Raw genomic sequence first — 24,358 nt, forward strand, 5'->3', positions numbered from 1 at the left:
CCCTCATTTTGTTTCTTGTTGTGAATTTCCCCTTTTAATGTTTACTAGGCGTTGAATAATTTACTTTTCAGAGCTAAAAATCTTTGAACATTTGGAATACAAGATCTGGATGAAAGAAACTTTCCTATAGGATCACATGCCCAGACTCTTACCATCAGAAAAGAATATCCTATCCAAAGGCTCCTCCAGTTCTCTGGGCAGGGAGGAATTGACTCATCTTGGCTGTGAACTGCCACTGCCTGTGCTGGAGCCTCGCACACAGCACATCTGCTGATGTAGGGCTGGATTTCTTCCTCCGAGAGCGGCGTCACCGGCAGAGGAGCAGCACTGGATAACCAGTAAGACTTGTCATTGCGGCTGGCGTAGTAACACACTTGGTTGATGTTACAGTAAGCAAAGGGCATGGTGTTAAACACAGGGAGACAAGAGCCTGCCAGACCTGAAAACAATAACAAATGATGCAAGTTACTCCACTTCTAGGTAAGTTGATAATAGTATTTTGGCCAATGTTGCTGCAAAATGATCTATCTTAGCAGCAGTTAGGTAATCCACAGACCTTAAACCTCCCGAGCCCTTTACCAAAATGGCTTGTTACATGAAAAACAGACTTTTTGCTAAGAAGTATCTTCCTTTGACCAATAATGTTTAGTTGTGTCACAAGCCAGCATTTAAACATGATGTAGTTTGTCACCATGGAAAACAGTTATGATAACAAATTTCTTAGTTGTGGCAACACTGAAAAACAAATTAGGCAAGAGGTGGTGGCTGGTTTAAAAGATTAGCTATTTACAAACTCAATAGGAGCAGTGAGAAACCAAATGCCAATGCTGATAAGTAGAAAATTTTTGTAAAGTATGACAAGCCGTTGCTACCAGTGCACTAAGATGAAATATCAGCAGCTGTTCCATTGCCTTCCAGAAAGGTTTCAGAGCATCTCAAAGTGAAATAAAAGGATTGAGGGATTTTGTGGAGCCAATACTGCAAAATTCTCATCAGGCAGACATCAGTGGGAACTAAGAAGTGACTAGTGCATACTTCAGAGGTGAAGTTCTTCCAGAACTGAATGTAGAACAGTTTCATGATCACCTATTTAGTTAACAACAATCACTGCACAAAGTTCTGCCTTGAACTCTCTGTGTGAAATGTTATTTCTGTAATGCCCCCAAACCCAAACACCTTCATTAAAGACATGTTACTTTTCTATACAGAAGCCACTTTTGTTTATCACTGATCATATTCCATTCTGGTACTAATAAAGGATTTGGAGCAGCCTGAGTAGGGAAAATGCCTGCGAAATCACAGGAGATGGGGACTCTGTTCTCATTGAATCTTATTTTCACTGCTGTTATGAGACATTCTGTTAGCAACTGGCTCTCCTGGGGAATGCCAAACACACAATAGTGAAAGTATTTTAAAACATCACTGCTATTCTAAAAATAGCTCTTTTTATTGCTCTTTTAAACACTTCTTTTTTGTTCAGCTTATTAGGTCCTTGATCTTTCCTTCTGGGAGACTTCCCTGCCTCTTGTATAACAAGTCAAAAAGAATTTAGAAAACTTTTTCTTTGCAAATTGCCACCAAACAGCTTCTCAGGCTGCAAGGCAGGCAGCTTGTTTAGATAGCTGATTTTAGTCAGAATTATAGGAGACATAGAAGAGAAGACCAAGGCCACCAAAAGGAGCTGTGTCTGGCAGAAACTTGGCTTTGGCTTTTCCAAAAAAATATTGGCTTCTGACTCTTTTAAAAGCACAGAATTCTGCTGTACACATGATACATAATCTACTTGTAAAGCTTATTCACAGGATCCAGCTGTAACTACCTAACTTAACCTGCTCTTTTGCCCAAGCTGTCTCTACAGTAACAAAGGAGCAGGTCCTCCAGGGAGCTATTTAAGTGTGGCCAAATGAGATTTCTGACCTAGGAAAATCTCTCCAGACACTTCAAAGACAGCCCAAAATGACTCCCTAGGATAAGTGAAATGAACAACTCATCTCTCCAACTTCTAGTCAAAATTACTTAGAGATAGAAATACTTCTTTTATTCAATTGCACAGCAGCAGAAAGTAATTTTTAATGGGTCACATAATAGGGCAGCATAACCGCGTTCATTATTATCAGTGTAAATTAGTTTTGAGTTTGTAGTAAATAGATTCTATATTGTTCTCCACTTGCCTTGTCTTTCATTGTATAGATCATACCATATTAGCCCTTAGCTGGAATTATGCACTACAGTACATACCAAGATCTTGATTATGGGCTTTCTCTTGTCCTTCCAGGTACAGCAAGCTATAGCCAGTCCATAATTTTGGCATCCCTTGGGGGCAGAGTGGTTCTCTGTCTGACTGACTGTGAAGGACAAGCAAGAATCCACTTGCAGATCTCATATGGGGGCCTGGTGGTCCTGGGATACCAGTCTGGCCAGGTGGACCTTATCCACAGGAGAAAGGTAAAAGAAATTTATGCTTGTATAAAATACAGCCAAAGTTCCCACTAGCTGTGTGTTAAGTGTTCAACAAGGAGCTCCTGACTGAATATAATACAACTTCACAGGCTCTCATGGGCAATAAATACACCAGCAGACTTATGTTATCCTTCTTATGGGAGAGAAATGGACTAGACTGCCTCTGAACACTTGGCATTGGCTTTTCTGTTGTGCCTCTGTCTTGTGCTGTATGGATGAAGAAATTAACTGAGGTGGGCAATGATTTCCCAGACTTGCTAGGATGACCTGTCTAGACTGAATTTGAATCTTTGCAGTAACAGTCGATGCCCCTTCCTCACATATGTATTAAACCCTTCATTTATTAAAGAGCAGCCACAGTTAAAATACAATTCTAATTACTCCCAGACAGTTGCCCCATTAGCCCTGACTCAGAGATGCATGCCTATTGATATGTGCTCTCTGAGCCTGTGTAGTTAATTGCCTTTCTGGTTAATAATAGATGCTGAGATGAATTTTCTTTCAACAAGTCTTGTTATGAAATCATTCACAAATGTCTCTGTCAGTGTTTGAACTGAGAGGGGGAAAGGAGTGTCATGGAATCTCAGTCTAGATGTGGATATATCCATGTGTGCACTGGGAGAGTAGAGAGAAAACTTGGTCTGTACATCATCTCCCACATCTCTCCCCCACAGTCACGTTCCACTCTTACCTTGTGGCCCAGCGTATCCTTGCTCTCCTCTGCTCCCTTGGTCACCTGGTGGGCCAGGTGCCCCAGGTAAGCCATCCTGACCTGGCAGGCCACATGACCCTTCTTCTCCTTTTCTTCCTAGATAAATACAAAGTATGTGCTTTTCCTTCACAGGGCTGCATTTAAGGTTACACATTGTCCAAACACAAAGGGTGAGTCAACCGAACAGACACCAGGACAGGGAGGTGCAGAACTGCTTTCTACTGGGAATTCTCTTCACAACTTACCCACTCTGTGACCACAGTAGGAGCTCAGAGGCATGACTTTAGTAGCAGCAGCTCCTGATAAGGTTTTACATCCTCTGGACAGAACTTTTGTGATTTACAATTGAAATTAAAGCACTCGCTAATAGACATTATCACCTAGGCCTCTTGTGGGACTGCCATCAGGATCTGTACCATGTAATGAGCTATAACTCATCCCAAGGCAGGCTGACATCTTCTAGAACCCAATTCAGCAGAGTCTTAGAACACGTAGTGAACTCCCCTTGAATTAAGGGATGTGTTGGAGTACTTACAGAACAGGGAGGGACTGCAGAATCGGACTATATCTGGGGGGGAAGGGTAAAGCCATTTTTAGGCTCCTGATGGCCTCACCTGTTCATATTTCTCATATGTCCATGCATTTTTATACCTGAGCAGATGAAGTGTGGCTGTGACAGTAAAAGGTGTGTCTCGCAGGGCACAGATAGTGATGAGCCTGTTCACTGGCCTATTTAAAACACAATCTGAATTGAACAAAGTTCAATACCTGTCAGGTATTATTGCCCTTAGCAGTGCTTTTCCTCTTTTGGTAAATATCAGTTTTCAGAGGAGGGTGTTTCTCGAGCACCCACCGTGGTTTCTCAGTAATGGTGTGTTTCATTCCTTGCAGATTTTGCTATTTAACCTGCAAAATGAGTCACTCAAGGCTGTCTCCCAACGTTCAAAATTTCCCCATGTTACTTTTTACTAGATTCATTAAGAAAACCTAAACCAGTCAAAACAATTAACAGCTTTTCTATGTTGGTTGTGCAGTTATTCTGCCAAAGCTTAAGCACACTAAAGTTTTAGTAAAGCACATTGCTTTTGCCAGTAAAACTTCCAGTTTGCCTTCCAAGCCAGAAGAGAATTTGAATTCTCCTATCTTAATGAAAGGAAAAGCATTAATATGTATTTCTTTATTTCTTTCATAAAGCCAGTGCAAGTATCTGACATTGTATCATCTTGTTTTACAGAAACCCTTTCAATGATGTATACAGTGGAAACACAGCAGTTTAGCCCCAGAAACACCTTTTAGCTGGAAAATCAATTAAGATATGTAAAACTAAAGAGTGAATTGTGTTTACTTGCATGAGGGGAATGACTGCTGCAGGGAATCTCCTCGGAGAAAATCATGGATTTTCTCCATGGAGACACTGGATGTCCAGAGCAGCCACAACAAACTTCAGTTTCCCAAGTAGGAAATACCTAAACCCATATGAGGGATTTCACTGTCTAAACTGAAGACACTATGCAGACAGGCTATGCTGCCTTTCCATGAAGATGGTCTCCCTGTTGGAATCATCAGTTCCAGCATCACCCTTGTTTTCTTTTTATCTGTCAGAAGAATGTTTGTCTTTCATCACTTCTTTTAAAAATCTCTTTGGTCAGTTTTCTTTTGTGGTAACTTTTTCATGTTCTAACAGATAAAGACCACTATTGTAGCCACCTCTCTGACTTCAGTGCCTTTTTAGGACTTTGGTTAGCAGAGCTTTGGAATTCACTACTGCCAAATTTTAAAGGATGTATATTTTTAACATCCTTCAACTATGTATAAACCATGGGAGTGGTTTGAGGCATTGCTTTTTCATTTGTTGGGAAAAAGGAAAAATACCATTTGAAGAGCTCTTTTCTCAACAGTGCCTGATGCTTTTGGCCTCCATGGCCAAGGAAAAGGGAATGTAGTGCAGGCAGGCTCAAACAGCCTGGTTCAGCTACATTTATCCATCATCCTCAGCATTAACCAGCCCACTACATGTTTCTGGAGACTGTTAATAAGTTTTTAAGGGGAAGAGACAGAGTGTAAAGCACAGAGGAGTAACACTGACACTAACTCTTTTCAGTTTGTTGTCTAAATGGCTAAAATGGACATCCAAGCTTTTGAAACATGAGCTTACCATGGGGTCCAGGGTGGCCTATTGGCCCTGGTAATCCTGCAGAGCCATCCTCTCCTCTTTGCCCTGCTTCCCCAGGAGGCCCTGGGATTTTAGGGCATGAATCATCTACTTTTCCTGGTTCACCAGGGTCACCTGGAATGTGTAACAGGAAAGTGAATTGGAAGATTGGTTAATATTTCCCATGCAAATTCAACATAAATGTTGGCTGATTTTGGTATTCAGAATTATTCTTTAAGTATTTTAAAATCTGGAATTATTAAGTCTCACTGCTTTTAATTTTACTAGTCTTTTAGCGCAACATTTAACAGCATAGCAAGCACTAGCCAGCATAAGCTGACCTCTAATCTTTGCCCAGATGGGCATCCTGGCCTGTGGCAGCAGTAATGTGGCCAGCAGGAGCAGGGCAGTGACTGTCCCCCTGTACTGGGCACTGTGAGGCCACACCTCGAGTGCTGTGTCCAGTGCTGGGCCCCTCACTGCAAGAAAGACACTGAGGGGCTGGAGCATGTCCAGAGAGGTGTAGTGGAGCTGGGAAAGGGTCTGGAGCACAGCTCTGATGAGGAGCAGCTTAGGGGGCTGGGGGTGTTTAGGCAGGAGAAAAGGAGGCTCAGGGGAGACCTTATTGCTCTCTACAGTCACTTAAAAGGAGCTTGTAGTGAGTCTCTTTTCCCAAGTAACAGGAGGAAATGGCCTTAAGTTTCACCAGGGGAGACTTACATTGGATATTAGGAAATATTTCTTCACAGAAAGGGTTGTAAAGCATTGGAACACGCTGCCCAGGGAAGTGGTGGAGGCACCATCCCTAGAGGGATTTAAAAGGCATGTAGATGTGGCACTTGGGGACATGATTTAGTGGTGGACTTGGCAGTGCTGGGTTAATGGTTGGATTTGATGATCTTGAAGGTCTTTTCCAAGCTAAACAGTCCTATATTTCAAATATTTGGTGTACAGTTACTGTCTTAATATGCCCGAAAGTGATATGAGTTGAAGCCTAAAGCCTACCCAATTTCAGTGCAAACACCTTAGCACATGTAAAATTTTCCCTATTTTGTTGCTGCAAGACCATCAATAAGCAGGCAGAAAAGCTAGCCCATAATAGCCATTTAAAATAATTTTAATAAAAAAATAAAGAACAGCCACATTTTATATAGTGAAAGTTACTGGGAGCTCTTGTCTATTTGCATTTTGAAACATAATTTGGTCAGATGAAGAGTTCAGTGTTTCTAGTAATCCAGTGTTAGAATTCAAGCTTTTGCTAAGCCTTGGGTTAGAAAGCATCTTGTGTGAAAACCAAAAAACCAGAGTAATAACTAGAAACAAGTGTGTTTCACAAGTCTAATTGACATCATTAGCATGGGACTTCTCAACACAGCTTTAGCATGATCTTGGTGGTAGCTATTTGTGACACAGGTATTAGAACTACGTCCTTGGAGCAGTACCCACTATTTCTAGCAGCAACACCAAGAACACCTTCTAATGAGTTGTGTATATCTATACATAAGGGAGCTTCCATGAAAAGAACAATAATCAACAGTCATGAACTTACCTACAAAACCTGAAGGATTTGAAAAATGGAAAGCAGATTGTGGCCATTGTGGTGCAGGTGCAAACAAGTTTCAGGCATGTAAATTAGAGTAAAGAATGGAATGAGAAGTGAAATCATTTGCATGGGTGACATTAGAAACAAATACATAGTTCAGAAATTTTTACTCAAATGAGAAATCAGTTAAGTCGGCAATTGTGGGGGTTTTTTTCTGAGATTGTTTAAATTGTCTGTATGCAAGTAAACATTAGTATGATTATCTATGAGTAGAGGGAGCACAGTTACAGTTGAGTGACAGGTTCATAAGTACCTGGGGGACCTCTGGGACCAGGTCTTCCTTGAAAGCCTTGGTCTCCTGGTTGTCCTGTTGCACCAGGTGGACCCTGTGGGCCATGAATCCCCATAGGACCTGGAAATAAAACCGAACATAAATAAAATGAAGTCTGGCTGCTTGGGACACCTCAACCCTGTCATGTCCCAAAGAGATTTGCATATTTCCTCTTCTCTCCCTGGTCTTGAATTGAATTAAAATTTATGACTTTTCTTTGTGTAGAGATTGAAAGTGAATGGTGTAAATGGGATTTCGTTACAATGTGTGGAGGAAGCAGAATATCTAGATTCCCATTTTCAAACTAAAGGATCTGTTGACAGTCCAAAGCTATTGATATGGCACAGATGTGAGAGTGTATTAATTCCAAAAAATCTACATTTTCCATAGTTTAAGACCCCTGAAGAGGGATCGAGGTTTGCTTATCTGACAAACTCAAACATTTTAATGCCTTGTTCTCAGATTGGTAGGGGAGTCTTCCAACAAGCTGTTGGAAGCAGTGCATGTGAAACTGTCTGCTCTCACCTTCTACCCCAGCCTTATCTTACCAGTAGGTACCTGGGCAGAGCTGTGAAATGTCCAGCCTCTACTCCTCCTAGCTGGCTCAGTCTCCAATGGCAATCCCCTGGGCACAGGGCTCAGCTGTTTGGGGCTGGGCATAAGTGCACACAGTAGGTCAGAACATGTCAGATCATACCCTTTGGGCCTTCTCTTCCTTGGTTCCCTGGAAGGCCTCTGGCTCCTTGTTGTCCTCGCTGCCCAGGATTGCCTGGTGCCCCTTGAAAGCCGATGTCCCCTGGATCTCCTCGCACAAAGACAGTCTCTCCAGGAGGGCCAGGATTGCCAGGTTGACCTGTGGTAATACAACTTTATCATAAATTCATGCACAAAAATTAAACATCTAAAAATAGCCTTGTTCCACTGGGTTTTGTGGGGGTTTTTTCCCCCCAGGACATAGGACAGCCCTTGCATGTTTTTGGAAATTAGCATTAGCCTTTGTAAGAAAGACAATAACAAGAATAGCTCCGAAAGCTGATTAAATTCTGTGCAAGCAAAAGGCAGCAAGTTAATAGTACATGCATTGAAACAGTTTCTGTATATTTTTATTTTATATTGTATGAATTATTACTGTGTTTCTTAATCTGGAGATCTGTATTTTGTCTTTGCTCTGGTGATCAATCCAGTGTTCACTTCTCTGTGTATTCACTGAGGTATTGATGGGTTTCTTTGTTCCTTATGCAACTTCTATACATTGTTCCAGACAGTAGCCCTGTGATTCCTAATAGCCTCAAGGTTTTTTACATGATAAAAATTGGTATTTTTAGTTTTGATACCTCTGATGCCATCTAAACCGGGTGGTCCTTGATCACCTGGAGGACCAGGAGAAGCACTATCAGGACATCTTCCCATAGGTCCAGTCGGACCAACAGGTCCTCTTCTACCTAAAGGATCACGTTATTTAAAGAAAAAAAAAAAGATAAGAAAAAAAGAAAAAAATTATCTGAATTTTTTAGTTTACAGACAGAAGTTGCTCAGTAAAAGAATGCTGACATGGGAAGTTATGGAGGTAATGTATGCTCTTACTTTTATATCAAACATACCAGTGATCAGGCTAACTAAGTCCTCTTGTCAAAGTGAAAATACTTATCTTTTAAAATTTTTAATTCTTCCCATAAAATCTATGTAACCTAAAGAATGAATCCTCACACACTGGAACGTTGGCACAAATAAACATCATCTCCTGAGTTTGGACAATGGGAGAAATGGTAACAATGTAGGGTAAGTGAGAACTGTGAAATCATTCTGCCTGGAGCAGCATAAGCACTCATGGGATGTTCCTAGTATAAGGGACTTCAGCTGGTTCCTAAAAGCCTAAGTGAAAAAAATGAATTTACCAGCCTTAATGCTTTTTTTTTTTCCTAATTTGTAGTCTGGATTTTTGCAAAATAAGACATCAATGCCCCACATCAAGGCAGAAAGTGTTACACTTTTGAACAGTCACAGCTTGTTAACATGCATGTTGCATTCTGTTGTCTTTTCTACAAAAAAAACAAATCTAGTTTCTTCAGTCTTGCTTTTGACCCTGTACTTCCATTTACTCTTCAGGGTGTTCTCCCTAATTTATCAAAGCTGGTCACATACCATGGGAAGCTTTGCCTATCCTATGATAAGCAGTGTTAATACATCTCAGAATTAAACTTCTGTTGACTCCCCCAGTTCACAAACTAGTAACCAAACTGAGAAAATTCTTGTGTCTTCATCTTAGAATAATTCACCTCACCAGCATTCACCTCCTGCTATTTTTCTTCTGTGAGTTATGTGATACTGTGGCAAAGGTTTGGCAGTGTCACTTCTAATCACAGAATTGCTGAGGTTTGAGTGGGCCTCTAGAGTCTTCCTATTGTAACCCTGTCCTCAAAGCAGGATCAGCTAGAGCAGGTTGCTTAGGACTGTCCAGCTGGGGTTTGAGTATCTCTGAGGACAGATGCTTTGTAACTTCTCCAGGAAAGCTGTTCCTGTATTCAATTACCTTCATAGAAAAAATAAAATCTTTCCTTATACTTAAGTAGAATTTCCTGTATGTCAGTTTGTGCCCATTACCTCTTGTGCACTCAATGGACACCACTGTGAAGAAACTCTGTCTGCATCCTTCCCCTCAGGTACTGACACACATGGATAAATTTCCCCATGAGCCTTTTCTTCTGCGGGCTCAGCAATTCCCCCTCCCTCAGCCTCTCCTCACAGGATGGATGCTCAAATCTTTTAAGTTTCTCAGTGGTCCTTCCTCAAACACTTGCTTTTTCCTATTTCTGTCATTCCTAAATCACCAAGCTCTTAAATAATCATTGCAATCTTGTGATGCAGTTCCATCTCACATTTACATCCCAATAGTTGATAGATTTACTGTAGTTCTGTGACTGCCAGATCTTCTGTGCTCTTTTTTGTCAGGAATTTCTTCCCAAGAGACAATGCTACCTAGCAGTTCCCTGAGCCTGTGCAAGTCCATAATTGTCTATTTTCATTCTTTCCTTTCCTCTAACACAATAAAGAAGTTCTGGGGTCTCTGTATCTCTACTCAGGAAACATCAGATGTTACTATAACAGAAATGTTTTTAGGGAGGGAATCTTCTGGCTATGTATAATGTTCATTTTAAGCAGGGTAAGAACCTGAATGAGCTTAATTTCAATTCTGCAAAGCAGCACTAAGGAGAAAAGCCTTTCTTACCTGGGAATCCTGGGAATCCCCTTTCTCCAGGGGGGCCTGGAATAGAAATACCAGGCCATCCAGGTTCACCTCTGTCTCCTTTTGGTCCAATTTCTCCTGAGTATCCTGGGGGCCCTGTTTCACTTTGACCTTTATAAGAAAACAATTATGTATATAAAGCTTACAGTGAGTACAAATACAGATGTGCAGAATAGAAATACCAGCTGCAGATGTTCCTCCTTGTAAGGGTTGCCTAGTGCTGCTTTCTGGTTCTCTCTTGGAAGCTGGATAGGGTTTTGTTGAATCTGGCCCTAATTCATCTCTTTCAAAGAAAGTAAATTCTTTGCTTTAATGCTCTTCTTCTGGAGTTATTTTATATGGTGTCATTATTGTCTGTAACTTGAAAAGTAAACTGCTTACATGGTTCTAAATATGATTTTCTATCAGCATATATTTGTAAACTCTAGGTAGATGGTAAGCATTGGTTTTTTTAATAGTGCTTCAAAAGCACATTTTGAAAGTTGCAAATACATCAGTGTGAGTCAAATCCAGGTTCCCCTTAAGTTTGTGGCACAGCTCCCGTTAAGGAATGGGGCTGGGATTTCACAAGTCTCCTTTTAATTTGTTAGTTTTATCTTTTACGTATAAAAAAGAGGAGACTTGGCTCTCCTTTGAATCATCTGCACTGAACATTTTAATTTTATAAACAGCCTTGAACTGTTCCAACAAAACTATGTGAGTAATGGAAGTTTGAAAGTTTTCCCCACAAATAACTGCAGGTGTGTCATTAAGCATTTTAGATTCTGTTTGGAAGTTTAGTCTGAGCCTTAATAATGTCTTCTGGGCAAGACAAACATCAAAATAACACACACCACTCCTTGCACCTTCAGTAGTTTAAGAGAAGATTTTTCTGTTCCACATAGCTATTTGCCTTCTTTACCTGGAGCTCCTGCAGAACCTTTTTGACCTTTTAGTCCATCCAAGCCATCCAGTCCAGGCAGTCCAGGAAGACCTGAGAGGTATTACAGGCATGACTGGGTGCCACAATAATATTTGAAAGTCACAATTAAAAGTTATGTCATTTTTTCCTCTAACGACTCATCCTGGATCAAGATGGGGCACTTGCTGAATTTGACTCTTATCAGCAACTGAAGATGAGATCACACTGCACCTGAGTGCAGCCCTTTTGAAAAGGAAAACATGAAAAGTTTGAAAACAGCAATCATAATACAGTTTCAGATCAAAGCAGGAAACATACCTTTTAATCCTGTAGGTATTTCCATACTTCAGTCAGCAGTAGGAGGGTCTCTACGGACTAATTTATAGTGGACCTTGTGTCTGGATGCTACTGCTCCTTGTGGTTAACTATTTAGCTGTGCTACCCTGTCATGACCACGTGATGGGGTTGCAGGTACCACCTAAAGTGGCTGTAAAGCTGGAACCTCTTTACAGCTTCTGTTCAAAATGCAAGTGCAATTTAATCTAGCTGCACTAAAAAGAGGCTAAACTTTCACTTGGCTTCTTTTCTCTGGTCCTGCAGATTTCACACAGAAAACTATGCTGTTTGACATCACACTATTACAAAAATTTTCAGAACTGAACAGCACAAAGTCTCTGAAGATAACAATCTGAGAATACTATAAAGAGCAACTTTGTCACTAGTGATGACCACTAGATGACCAGATCACAGGCTGAGTGTTTGGCATAGTCACTTTTGCTTTATAATCTGTGTTTTCTTGAAAATTGCTAAAACACAGTAAAAACATAGATGGCACCTTTTTATCAATTTTTTAAAGTTGATCTAATCTGAGGTTGTGTTTATTGCTTGCAGTGGAGGGTAAAAATATCTCCATGTCTTCAGCACTTTATAGTTTCCTAAGTTGTATATATAAACTATTGAATGTGAAAATACACACAACAATCTGTCACCAGGGGATAGGAACAGATCTGGCAAAACTGATGGGCCGTTTGGGAACAGGTTGCAAAAAGGTTTCAGAAAGAGGAACAGACTTGAGATGCCTGTTGCTCTAGAGAAGGACAGATTAGAGTGGACACTGATGATAGAGAAGTTCAATAACACTGTCAGTGCCTGTTCCTCTGTCTGTTCCACCTCTGCTGCTCATCTCTGTCCCATTTCCTTCCCCACCAATCCCTCCCCTGCCATGCAGGATTCCAAGTCCAGTTGCAGTGGGGTTTTTTCCCACAAGTCTGAATTACCTTTCTGTCTCCTTCCCCTGTCTAGCTCCTTTCTGGCATAGAAGATATGTAGGTTCTGTGTTTTGATGCCTGTGCTTGATGCCAGCATATCCTGTAGCACAACAGTTTGCTGTATATCCAGAGCGTTAATCTTGGGAGAATTTACTGCTCTACTTAAGCATATATGAATGGACATACTTTTTTAAGTTTATAAACTGGTCAAATCTGGCAGAGACAAATTGCTGTAGGAACAGCAACACAAATACCCTTCATCAACTGCTTCATATGCCAAATTTAAACTTCCCCAGTTCACAGATGGGTCATCTGAGAAAGAAAAAATAAAAAGGCACTAGAGTTCTCTAACAGCCACATGAAAAATTATAATCACACAGCTTTGCTCTCAGAAACTGTTGAATCATTTTAGTTAAAATTTAACAATGAATGAATTGAAAGGAAAAAAAATCCAGCCTGTAGCAAACACCAGACTGGAAAACTTTTAAATCCAGAAGATTGTTTGAAAATCTGAAAGACATTGATAATATACTCTCTATGTAATCCACTTTATATGGTGGGATACTAGTAATCTAACTCGTAATATCTTCTATGCCCTTAATTAACTGTTCTTTAACTTTTTATGACATTCTAAGTTTCAGACCTGCTTTCTGTAGCCTTCTTGTGCTTTGGACATGTTCCCATTTTCAAATTTATGTAAGAATTGCATTTGGGGAATTTAACAGTGGTATTTTAAAATTATTAGGAACCTCTAAATAATTTTGGCCCCCAGTCATCATTTAAAACTTTTTTGATCTTTGGCTCATTCAGGCAAGATTTATGGCTTGGTATACTTGCTTTCCAGGGAATTTCTGACACATTTGCCAACAATCCATTATAATATCAGCACTTGTAATTCTAGATTTTTGGATTGCTATAGTCCCATATTTCTAGGTGCAGCTGAATTGGCTGACCCATGCATGAACCACTGTGTCTGTATTGGACAGCCCAACTCAGCTTCTACTTACACAAGTAATTCTGCTGATGTTCTTAATATTACTTGCTCCATCAAGGATTACTCACACAAGTAAGGCTTGCCAGACTAAGCCCTTAACTAGTAAAACTACTGTGATAAAGAAAATGGGATTGTGCTTTGGTAGATGCTGTTTAAGTAATTTTTAAAAAATCTTAAAGTTCTTTAGGCACAAGACCTTTAATTTAAATGAGAACAAGTGAGACTGACAAGGCCACGTACTAAGCTCTGAACAGCCAATTATTCATCTCATTTTTTAATGCTGGCAATTGTTGGAAACAGCACTATGATCTATATTGTCCAGTTGAATTGAAATACAAATACCATCCCATTTTCATTATTGGATATGCTTTCAAAGGTGTTAACCTTCTTCTCAACCATGCTGGCAATATATAAAATCCTCAGGCTTAGCAGCCAACTTGGTCTCTGATGAACTACCATTTGGAACTGAACTTTTCCCTCTGCAGCACCTGTGTTAATTTATGTTCCCGTGCAGGACTTGGAGCAACTTCTGTAAAATAGAGAAAGGAATTGTCTTACCCCTTAAGACAGGAAGGAAAGAGTCCATCTGCTGTGAAGAAGTTTTCAGCAGAAGAATGTTTTGGGGTTTTTTTTGACCCTTCTCACTTCAGACATCCCTGCCACAGCAGATCTCTGCCTTTGTTACAGCATATATTGTTTGCAACACTGAAATGTTCTCTTGCACATTAGGCACCAGCAGGGAATCTGTCATGACAGTTTAAATCAGCACCACTTATTTACTGCAAGCATTCATAAATGGTTTCTATTTTTCAGTGACATTTTCAGTAGTTTGTAAGAAACTTGCTTGATTTTTCTTTAGGCTGAATTTGAAAAAGTGGATCTCTTGTTCTCTCTAACCATTTATCACAGCCCCAGGTGTTACTTTACTGTGGTTTCTGTATATGGGTTACGAATATTCTTCCTGTTCAAGAGCTGGTTATGGACCACAATATAACAGAGAGGGGTTGATAACTTTCTTCATGAGCTATTGCTGTAACTTAAAATTTCAGTTCTGGGAACAGTAAGAGCTAACAATGTTCTCCAACAAAACCAACTGTATAGATGAACTATTGTCCAATCTAAACACAATAATCACTGTGAGAAGTGTAAATTAGGGTTTGGAGGAAACATTTCTCTATTAAATTCCTCAAAATTCAGTTTTGGGAGAAAACAATGCAAGAAGAAAACCAACAATAAAACTCAAGTTATCATAATTTGTTAAAACAAGTGTGTAAGACAGAGCTGTCCATTGCAGTCTGCTGGGTTTGTAGAGTAACAGTGGCACTCCATGGTGAAAATGTAGAACACAGCATACCTGAAGTGAAAAACCAACAAATTACTGCAAACTTATTTTTCTTTACTTAAGTCCTGCAATTAATTATATCAGCTGAGCCAGACTGTTTCTACCTTTCTCCTTTTAAATTGTATCCCAATTTTCTGAGGTAGTATTTATGTTACTTTTCAAACGTGATAGGAATGGCTGAATTCTTCAAGGAGTTTGAGAGACCACAGAATCCAAATCATGGTCACAGTTAGATCTTTTCCATTTTCACTTCTGAAAGGGTATCTATGTCTGGCACTGTTATATTACCACTAGAATGGCACTGTATATTGTTTACCTTTTCTGCCTTGGGATCCAGGTAACCCTTGCAATCCTGGAGGTCCCAAAATTCCATGTTGCCCTCTTTCTCCAGGTTCTCCTGGTAATCCCTGAGGACCTGTAGCTCCTGAGAGTGCAGAGAAAAATAATCTGTGAATATGCATATCTAAACTGTTGATCTTTCTCCATATTATGCAGCACACTGTGTTAATCTGTGGTACCTGAGAGTGTCTGAGGGTGTGTGAGGAATCAATGGCCTGTGCTCTCTGAGACTGAGCAGACAATTGCTGCTGTCTATGGGCACAGAAACAGCTTTCAATACACCCCTTACATGATCTCTGCTTTTTCCAGCCTTCTCCACGGAGGAGCCTTCCCAACTGCATTTTCCTGTTCTGTGTGTCTTTTAAGCTATTAAATGGTACTATTTTTTAAACTTTGGTATTACCTGGTAATCCAGGTATTCCTGGATATCCAGGGTCACCCTTGGATCCTGGCCCTCCAGGTTGTCCTTGGATTCCTGGTAAACCCTTCTCCCCTGGGAATCCACAGAGTCCTTAAAGAAGAATAAAAGAGTAATCTAGTATTTATTTGTTAAAAGCTGCCCATTCCTCATTTAATGATAAATTAAAAAATATAAAATCCAGTAAGAGGTTTCTTGACTAGAAGGAGAATCTAATTCAAATACTTCAGATTTTTGCATCTGTCTATTAGCAATGAATTGTACAGATCTCACTGGTGATACCTGACAGAGCAGAAATGGCCAGCACTAGAGAGCCAAGCCAGACTTGATTATAAAAGTATTGGTGTGTCCATCAGTGCTGGACAGCAGCAGCCTCCACCTCCCACACTTGTGCCAGGCTTATTGCACACTGGGATGTCTCTTCAATCCCTGGACTTTTCCCTACAGAACCCCTCAGTATGCAGAGAAGGCAGAGCTCCCTCCCTGCTAACAAAACTTAGACAAAGTAAGTTCTTAAGTCCAACTCCTCCTTCAGTCAGACAGAGGTACCTGGTAATCCTGGATCTCCGAGAGGCCCTTTCCGACCGCGGGTTCCAAGCAGAGAAGTTGGGTCACCTCTCTCACCTGTGGGGGTACAACAACTTCCATTTCATACAAGCATCCTTCTCATTCCCAGAACCAAAGCTGGACAATTTTGTAAGATCATAAAGTCTACTGATAGATATTAACAGCTATAAAAGGGACTGAGGGAACACAGAATGAAAATTGCTTTGGCACATGCAAATTATGACAGTTCACCTTGATTGCATTTTCTCTTGTTTCATTTGACAAACTTTTCATATCCATAAAAATGGATTTGTACGTATCTTTTATGGAACTTTTAAACACCATGAAATCTGACATGAATTTATCTTCTAAATTAGTAAATCATCTTTTGAAGGAGTAAACCATTAAAGGGTATGCTGAAATTCAATTTTTGCCCTTAGGTAAATCAGACTTGTTTCTAATTATATTCATGCTTTAAGGGAAAACAGGATAGAAGTGAAAATAAATTTTCTAGTAAGTCCTTGCCATTTATTGCATATAAATCCTAAAAGTATTGCTCTTTTGAAAGCCTGTCTGTATAAACTCATTACCTTTACATCCTTTTGGACCACTCAGTCCTGGATTTCCAGGGCTTCCTGGTAAGCCAATGTCACCCTGATTTTTTTAAAAAACAAAATAAAAATGTTTGACATATGATATGTGTAGTAGGAATGATCTACAAGAGCATTTGGTTCTCTTAGCAAAACTGTATCTTAAGCTTAAGAACAGCATGTTGTCTTTGTCATGTGTCTAACACTGACCACTTACATTTCCAAGAAACTGTAGATTAGACTTGCTAGTAATTTTGAATTTGTGCTTTTATAGTTTATTCTAACTCTTGGCTCAAACACCTTAAATTCCTCACAGGTGGCTTGAGTGATTTGATTTAAAAGGTACCATAAAATATACCAAATATTGTTGTATGCTACCCAACATTTAGTATAAACATTAACCAGCAATATGTTGGGATGTAACAATACAAATGCAAAGATTTCCCTAATTTTTTCATTTGAATAATGACCTATAATCAGCAAATCACAGATTACCTCTTCAAAGAAATTTCATAAAATACACACCAAGCAATAATATGTCCCTTTACCAAAAAAACAACTGTGCCTTATGTTTCATGTAATCTCACTGTCTGTGCACCTGGCCCACAAGAAGTGAAGAATTGTATCTTATACCCATAGATGATGTATGTGTGGGTTTGTGTGTTTGTTCCTGAGCAGTGCTGCTTGTCTGGTTTCCACTTGGGGCAAACTACAGGCAAAGGTGAGTTGCTTTGCCTCCTCTCTTGGCTTGGCAGCTCCACACAGCGAGATATGAAGGAGCACCTCCGCATAACCTCCTAATTGTGCTGCTGCTGTGTTATGATCTCTGTGGTAAGCGATGTGTCAGTCTGTTCTTAGGAATAATGGTAAAGAGTTGATGATGCACCTGTTTTTGTCCCCTCTCTAATTAGTGTAGTGTAGCCTGGACTTCCACCAAGCAGAAAGAGAACAAAATCAGAGCATACAGACAGGGGAGGACCTTTACTGTCTCCAGCTACAGGTCCTGCTTAAATGTCATCAAAGCATTTAGGTGTTGCATTGGGAAATTTACACTTCCTGCTATACTGACAGTCTCTTCTGAGGAGGAAGATCTAATGGGTGAGTACTGTAAATGTACCCTTCCTTCTGTTTCTTAGAGGCAGGAGATAACTGCAAAGTCCAGGACACTTCACTGCCACTCTGTTTACCTGGTCACCTGGTTCTCCTTGAAAACCTGTAATTCCTTTAAAGCCTTTGGGTCCTGGGAAACCCAGTGATCCTGGAAACCCCATCACTCCAGTGTCACCTTGGTCACCTGGCAGTCCTGGAACACCATTCTTCCCTGCAAATCCACGTGTGCCTCTGAAACCAGTATTGCCTTTTTCACCTGAAATTAATTGCAGACTGAGATAACGACCAAACAAGTCAAGCCATTATTTGACATATTTTGAATATGGCAATGCTTTCACACTTGATGTATTGCCTTAGTAAATGTCCAAAGAAACTATCCTAGTTTAAAAATTTCTAAATATGATACGGTTGCTGGATGTTTCTGCAGCCATGAGTGAAACCCAGGGATTTCTATCAGATGAATGTTTATCTATGCAGGGCTTTATTTTATGAACTTACCTCTTTCACCTCTAAATCCACTCTCACCAGGAAACCCTGCATCTCCCATCTGTCCTTTCTCCAAACGGATGTTAATGGAGCCACTGTCTCCTGGAGGCCCCCTTTCACCTTTGAACCAGAAATATGGAATGTAAGTGTATCCTCATGAGTGACGTGTCCTGAAAATTAGTTTTAGACCTCTCTAATGGAGAAAGCCTCCAAATACTAATGTGGTTCTCAGTTGTTTCATCATGCTCACTGCTAACAGAATTTATCACACTTTTCTTGCACTTTAGTTAATTCAGTAATAACCCAGGTGATGTTAAATCAGAAAAATTATGAAAGATGGTGATTGTGTACTAGCTGTGATTACACTTTGGAGATGGTTATTCTCTTTCTTATAAAAAGTAAATGTATTCATAACAGAGTAGTAACAAAACTAAGCAAAGCAGCAACAAAACTACAGAGTGAAGTGGATTTTTACAAACCTTTTATTCCTATATCCCCACATTCTCCATTAGGCCCAGGTGCACCCATTTTTCCTTCTTCACCTTTTACACCAGAGATTCCCATTGAGCCTTGTATTCCTGGGAGTCCTGGAAGTCCTTGGGGTCCCTGAATCCCTTTGCTTCCTGGTAATATGAAAGGCTTTATTTACACGTTCAATCTGCTTATACTGTTGCTGTCATATTCTAAGGAAAAGTGTAAAGCAAAAGCAGGAAGTTTAGAAGGACTCCTTACGAAATCAGCAAAGCTAGAGAACCAATAGTTGCTTCATGCCAAGGTCAAACTTCTCCTGAAATCCACATTCCCTTGAGACAAGCATTCTCCCCCTACCTGCTGCCACCTTCTGGAGATTTAGGCTACATTTACTACTACAGCAGTTATCCTCAACACACCACCAGATCTTGTGCGTGGCTGCTGGATTATGGGGGCTTCATTCTGCTCCCTGTACCTGTTTTCCAGCTCAGAGGCCTGGTGCCCAGAGAACAATTGGTCTTACCATTAAAGACTGAGGCGAAGAAGGCATTAAGTACCTCAGCCTTTTCCTCCGCTTTTGTCACTGTTTCCCCCCTCCCACCCAGTAAAGGATGGACATTCTCCTTAGCCCTCCTTTTGCTGCCATTGTATTTATATTTTTATTGTCTTTTACAACAGTAGCCAGATCAAGGTCTTAGTTGTGCTTTGGCCCTTCTAATTTTGTTCCAGCATAACCTCAAGACATCCTTGTCCTCCTGAGTTGCCTGTCCATTCTTCCAAACTTCATAAACTCTCCTTTTTTCCTGAGTTCCAGCCAAAGCTCTCTATTCAGCCAAGCTGGTTGTCTTCCCTGTTGCTCATCTTTCAGCACATGGGGATGGCCTGTTCCTTGTCTTTAAAATTTCCTTGTTGAAGAATGTTCAGCCTTCCTGGACTTGGTTGCCCTTCAGGACTGCCTCCCAAGGCACTGTTAACCAGTCTCCTAAGTGGGCCAATGTCTAAACATAGTATTCTTATTATACCATATTCAAACCTATTACAGTCAGGAAACAACACATGCAAATAGATCAGTGTTGTAAAACAAGTAATGCATCAGCATGCACCAAGATGCATGGAACTATTTCTACCCCTCTGTTTTTATCACAAGAGAAAGAACAAGGGATTGGTGAGCTTATTGACTCTACTCTGCTGCAGGGTCTCACTCTTGAAGCTGGAAAGAAAGGAGGGCGCAAGGTACTTCCTACCTGTAACGGCAGTCAAAATAGCTCCCTCACAAGAGATGTGATAGATGAGGTGGTTTGCAGGATGTTTAGCGTACCTGTTTCTCCTGGGAAACCAGCAGGTCCTTTATTGCCTGGAAGTCCTGGAAGTCCTCGTGAGCCTGGAGGACCTGGGGGACCTTGTGAGCCTGGAGAACCTTTCAGACCTTTGATTCCAGGTGGCCCAACTGGGCCCCTGTCTCCCCTCTGACCTTTAAAACCTGGTAAGCCTGAGAAAAAGAGCTTTAATCTATGTATGTAAATGCAGGAAAATGTTCAGCAATTGTATCCAAAAAGTAAAAATTGATAAATATGTTATAAATTTAAGTATCAGCAAACATGGCAAACAACCTGGAACCTTTGTTACCATGTTGGAGTCTTGGCCCTGCCTAGATTTTTCACTATGAGTGTTTGTTTTCTTGTATTTCTTTAGTGACAGACATGTTAGTAGAAGAGAGTGGGAAAAATCTCTACTAATGTGTAAATACTTTTGATTTGTGTCCTAGCTTTTCCTGCAATTCCAGTTAAGAATAAGGAAGATACAAGTATCATAGTAATGACAGGAGCTCAGTTACGTTACTTAGGACAACAGAATAAGAGATAACTCTTCCGTTTATTACTTGATAGTGAACATACTCTAATTTGGCCAATTAAAGAACAACATGGGAAGGGAAGGAAATCTGGGTTGCACGCTCTACATTCTTTCAGTTTAAAGGAATATGCAAAATACAATGTACACCCCCAATAATGGCCAGCCCCCATGGAAATATTTGTCATTTCTGCTACAAAAATCATGTGATGAAACCTGCCAGAAAATACATGCAAAACTCAGTGCTGTGGGGCAACCCCATGGATGTTTGTATACCTTGAGGTCCTGGCAGGCCCATGGCACCTCTGAATCCTGGTGGCCCTGGTAAGCCTGTGACACATGGTGGACCAGGGAAGCCTGGACAGCCTGGTGCTCCTACATCACCTTCTGGGCCTCTAAAACCTTTGGCACCTGGAAATCCTGGGGTTCCAGGTTGTCCTGGGGAAAAACAACATTGTAAAATGTTTTTGCTCCATTCCTCACCATTCCTCAGAATTCCTCATTTTAATTTTGAAATCTACATGTTCAGTTGCTGTGGTGTCTTACTTGTCCTCTAGTTTTTTGCAGTTTGTGAAAAACTGATGCTTTTCTGCAATTCAGAATTGGCTGTTGTGGAAAACTTATTTCTTCGAGGAACAAATACAAATTTAACCCTCATCTCTCGGTAAGGATGAGAATTTCTGATGTGTAGGAGCAGAATGGGAGGAGCTCACTGGCCTGCACTGGGATCAGTTCTACAGGTGTTCCCTGCACAGAAGGATGAGTGGAACTGCTTAGGGCTGGGCAAAAGGAAAACCTATAAAAGGAAACAGCAATACCCTCTGTGAAGTGGGAAGGAAGTGGCCAAGTGGAGACATCCCTGCAGGAACCAGAACCCCCGCCACTGCAGAAATGAGGAGTGTAGTGCACAGGATTTTATTGCATAACTCTGGACAGAGAAATTCACCCCTCTCTGCCTGAGTGTTCTCCTGCCTTGTGCTGGTCTGTTCAGATTTGACTGAGCAATCTGAGGCGAGGGCTGTCTGTGTGGCAGAGCAGGAGACCCCAAGCCCAGATGGGCACTAGGCAGCCAGTATTAGCAGTAAGAATAGGAAGCTGCACTGTTACTCCAGGGGCTGTGTAAAGGCATCTTTCTCTTCCTGCAGAGCAGATCCCCTCAGTGGCTGATCAGCCTTAACTGTGAAGATGTAAAGGCCAAATCAGGGTGTATTGTTCACAGTCACCATTATGGATCCAGGTAAGAGGAAATTTTATCTAAATCAGGACCATCATTGCTCAGATTTTGTCCTTTGAACATGTAAAAATGTTTCATAAAAACGGGCCCATACCTTGAAGTCCAGGAATGCCTGGATTGCCCCTTGCTCCTTGTGCCCCAGGGGGTCCTGGCAGTCCTCTGCTGCCTGGGATTCCTGGAGGGCCGTATGTGGTGTCACCTGGAAGACCCTTCTGCCCATCTCTGCCAGGTGGACCTGGAGGGCCGGTTTTGCCATCAACTGTTGTTCCTCTTTCACCTTGATCACCAGGATCACCAGCTGTGCCTCGAAAGCCTGTTGATAGGATTTTTAAATTCACATAGGGCATAATTTGGGAGGTGTTTAGTAGGGGTTTTTTGTTTGTTTTTCTCCCTAAACTGTGGAATGTTAAAATCCAAATTTAACCAGATTTAAATTATTACTTTGAAAGAAAAATAACACCACATATTAAATTTTCATTTAGGTTTCTCATTTATAGCTAATGATACATGAGGATTGAAGGAGGTAATTCCTGTGGGAAGTGACAGGGGTTTTCTTTGGGGCAGCATCTGTCTTAAGTACGGTCACTCTTGTCCAGTTCAGTCCTTTTACTAAAATGATACTAATTGTTCTCAGTTTTCTGAGAATATTTCCTCTCTGGGCACTGGACTTGAGGTTACTGGAGCACATGCAAAGCTGGAGGAAAGAAAGGGATCCTGGTAAAGATTTCTCTTCCACTAGCTGTTGTTGAAGTGTGCATTATATTCTATGCTGTTCTGTTCTACTGTGGTAGCTGCCTTCCCCTGCATGTGTGCGTTACAGCCTGACCAACAGTTCTCCTGGATTAAGAGAAGCAAAATTCACCCTCAGGTCCAGGGATTCCTGCTCCTGGCCTGCCTCGATGGCCTTTCTGTCCTTCAAATCCATTTGGTCCAGGGTACCCAGGGAGTCCTTTTAAACCCTTTGGTCCTGGAAATAAAAAAAAATATAAACTGTCAGAATGCTAAAATGTGTGATCTAAGAATTGTATCCTTATGCCATGCAAGTTCATATACTTTGAAAACAAGTGGATTTCAATAGCTTCTAACTCTTTGGGCAAGAGCCACCTCCCAAGTCACAAACAAATGCATGGTTGCTGCTTTTCTAAATGGACTTGTTCCCTATTCCATAAACAGCAGATTGTGAATCACTAGTCAATTAGCAAAAAAAAAAAAAAAATCTTTCCTAAAGCATTTCAGTGTTACAGGACATCAGCATTATTAACCTAGTGAATGACAGGTGTCAACTAAAGTTCTTATGTTCTCCTGTGCCATATCCTGCTTCTGGAATGGTGCAGAGGAGCTCACTACACTAATCCCTGTTCTATCATGTCTGTATAAGTTTTTGCTCCCACTCACAATACTGATGTCAGGGAGCTGTGCAATACCATATTAAACAGCTTGAAAATCCACTATTTCCATTTCTTCTGATCAGGATTTTCTGAGGTATTGCAAATATTTTGTAGGTGATCACAAGAAACATTTTGCCAGTTCCTGGATGAGTTCTTTGAATTTAAATTAACTTTAACAAGTTGAAATAATGATAATAAGTATTCAGATTTTAGGGCTCAATTTCAACTTGCCAGGAGCAATATAGTTTTACAGACCTGGCAGCATATCTTTGCCTTGCACATCTCTTTTTCCCGGTATCCAGATGTACAAACTCTAGGTCTTATCCAACTCCAGCCATCTGCATATTTGACAGACTCTCTCATGCATGTTAATTGAGGCAGGACAGAGTTTGCAGCTACCTTAATTTAATTATTCCTATGGAGGCAGCCTGCGTGCCTTTTGATCATGCAAACTGCAGCTGCCTGGCCCTTGATTCTATTAGATGAGTGTGTTCCTGTGTATTTGAAGTTTTACACTTTGAGACATGTATCTTGAAAAAGTAGAATACTGTAGCTTTTTAGGATACCTTCTTCTTTCACATTAGCAACTTAAAACTCCATTTCAATTAAAATAAAAAATTCCTCTATGTATAGACATACCTTGAACACCTTTAAAGCCTGGGGGACCTGGATTTCCAGGGTATGGCGATGGAATACAGACAGTGTCACCTGAAGGAAGACAGAGAAGAAACTGTCCAATTTGATTTTAGAATAAATAGTCTGCACACTTACTATAGTATTTCTGTAGAACTAACAAACTGGGTTTGCAAATGTGATGAGAAGTGACTGTTTATGCATGTTTTTATTTCCATATTACTTCAGTTTTGATGGAGAATCTTAAAATATTTTTCTTGACACTTTCTACAGAATATTGGTTATATTTCAAAGTATTGTAATGCAGTTGCATTTTGTAAAGACAAAGGTTTGGGGTTTCTTTGTTAC

At 40.6% G+C, this 24,358-nt stretch overlaps 1 protein-coding gene across 1 annotated transcript in view; it reads right to left on the reverse strand.

Annotated features, from left to right (window-relative positions):
* Positions 1-24,358, reverse strand: part of COL4A4 (collagen type IV alpha 4 chain) — a 66,359-nt gene that overhangs the window by 1,542 nt on the left and 40,459 nt on the right. The window contains exons 26-46 of the mRNA XM_071566748.1: positions 24,017-24,085; positions 22,852-22,956; positions 22,084-22,302; positions 21,032-21,193; positions 20,226-20,396; positions 18,916-19,059; positions 18,449-18,556; positions 18,028-18,206; positions 16,841-16,904; positions 16,254-16,328; positions 15,690-15,797; positions 15,264-15,371; positions 11,344-11,415; positions 10,425-10,553; positions 8,533-8,640; positions 7,896-8,051; positions 7,181-7,279; positions 5,328-5,459; positions 3,152-3,268; positions 2,239-2,427; positions 153-439 (exon numbers count right to left, since the gene is read on the reverse strand). Of these exons, the coding sequence (XP_071422849.1) occupies positions 153-439; positions 2,239-2,427; positions 3,152-3,268; positions 5,328-5,459; positions 7,181-7,279; positions 7,896-8,051; positions 8,533-8,640; positions 10,425-10,553; positions 11,344-11,415; positions 15,264-15,371; positions 15,690-15,797; positions 16,254-16,328; positions 16,841-16,904; positions 18,028-18,206; positions 18,449-18,556; positions 18,916-19,059; positions 20,226-20,396; positions 21,032-21,193; positions 22,084-22,302; positions 22,852-22,956; positions 24,017-24,085 (2,801 nt within the window). The remainder of the gene's footprint in view (positions 1-152; positions 440-2,238; positions 2,428-3,151; positions 3,269-5,327; positions 5,460-7,180; positions 7,280-7,895; positions 8,052-8,532; positions 8,641-10,424; positions 10,554-11,343; positions 11,416-15,263; positions 15,372-15,689; positions 15,798-16,253; positions 16,329-16,840; positions 16,905-18,027; positions 18,207-18,448; positions 18,557-18,915; positions 19,060-20,225; positions 20,397-21,031; positions 21,194-22,083; positions 22,303-22,851; positions 22,957-24,016; positions 24,086-24,358) is intronic.

Source organism: Pithys albifrons, chromosome 11 (genome assembly GCF_047495875.1).
Source record: "Pithys albifrons albifrons isolate INPA30051 chromosome 11, PitAlb_v1, whole genome shotgun sequence".
In the NCBI taxonomy this organism is placed as follows: Eukaryota; Metazoa; Chordata; class Aves; order Passeriformes; family Thamnophilidae; genus Pithys; species Pithys albifrons.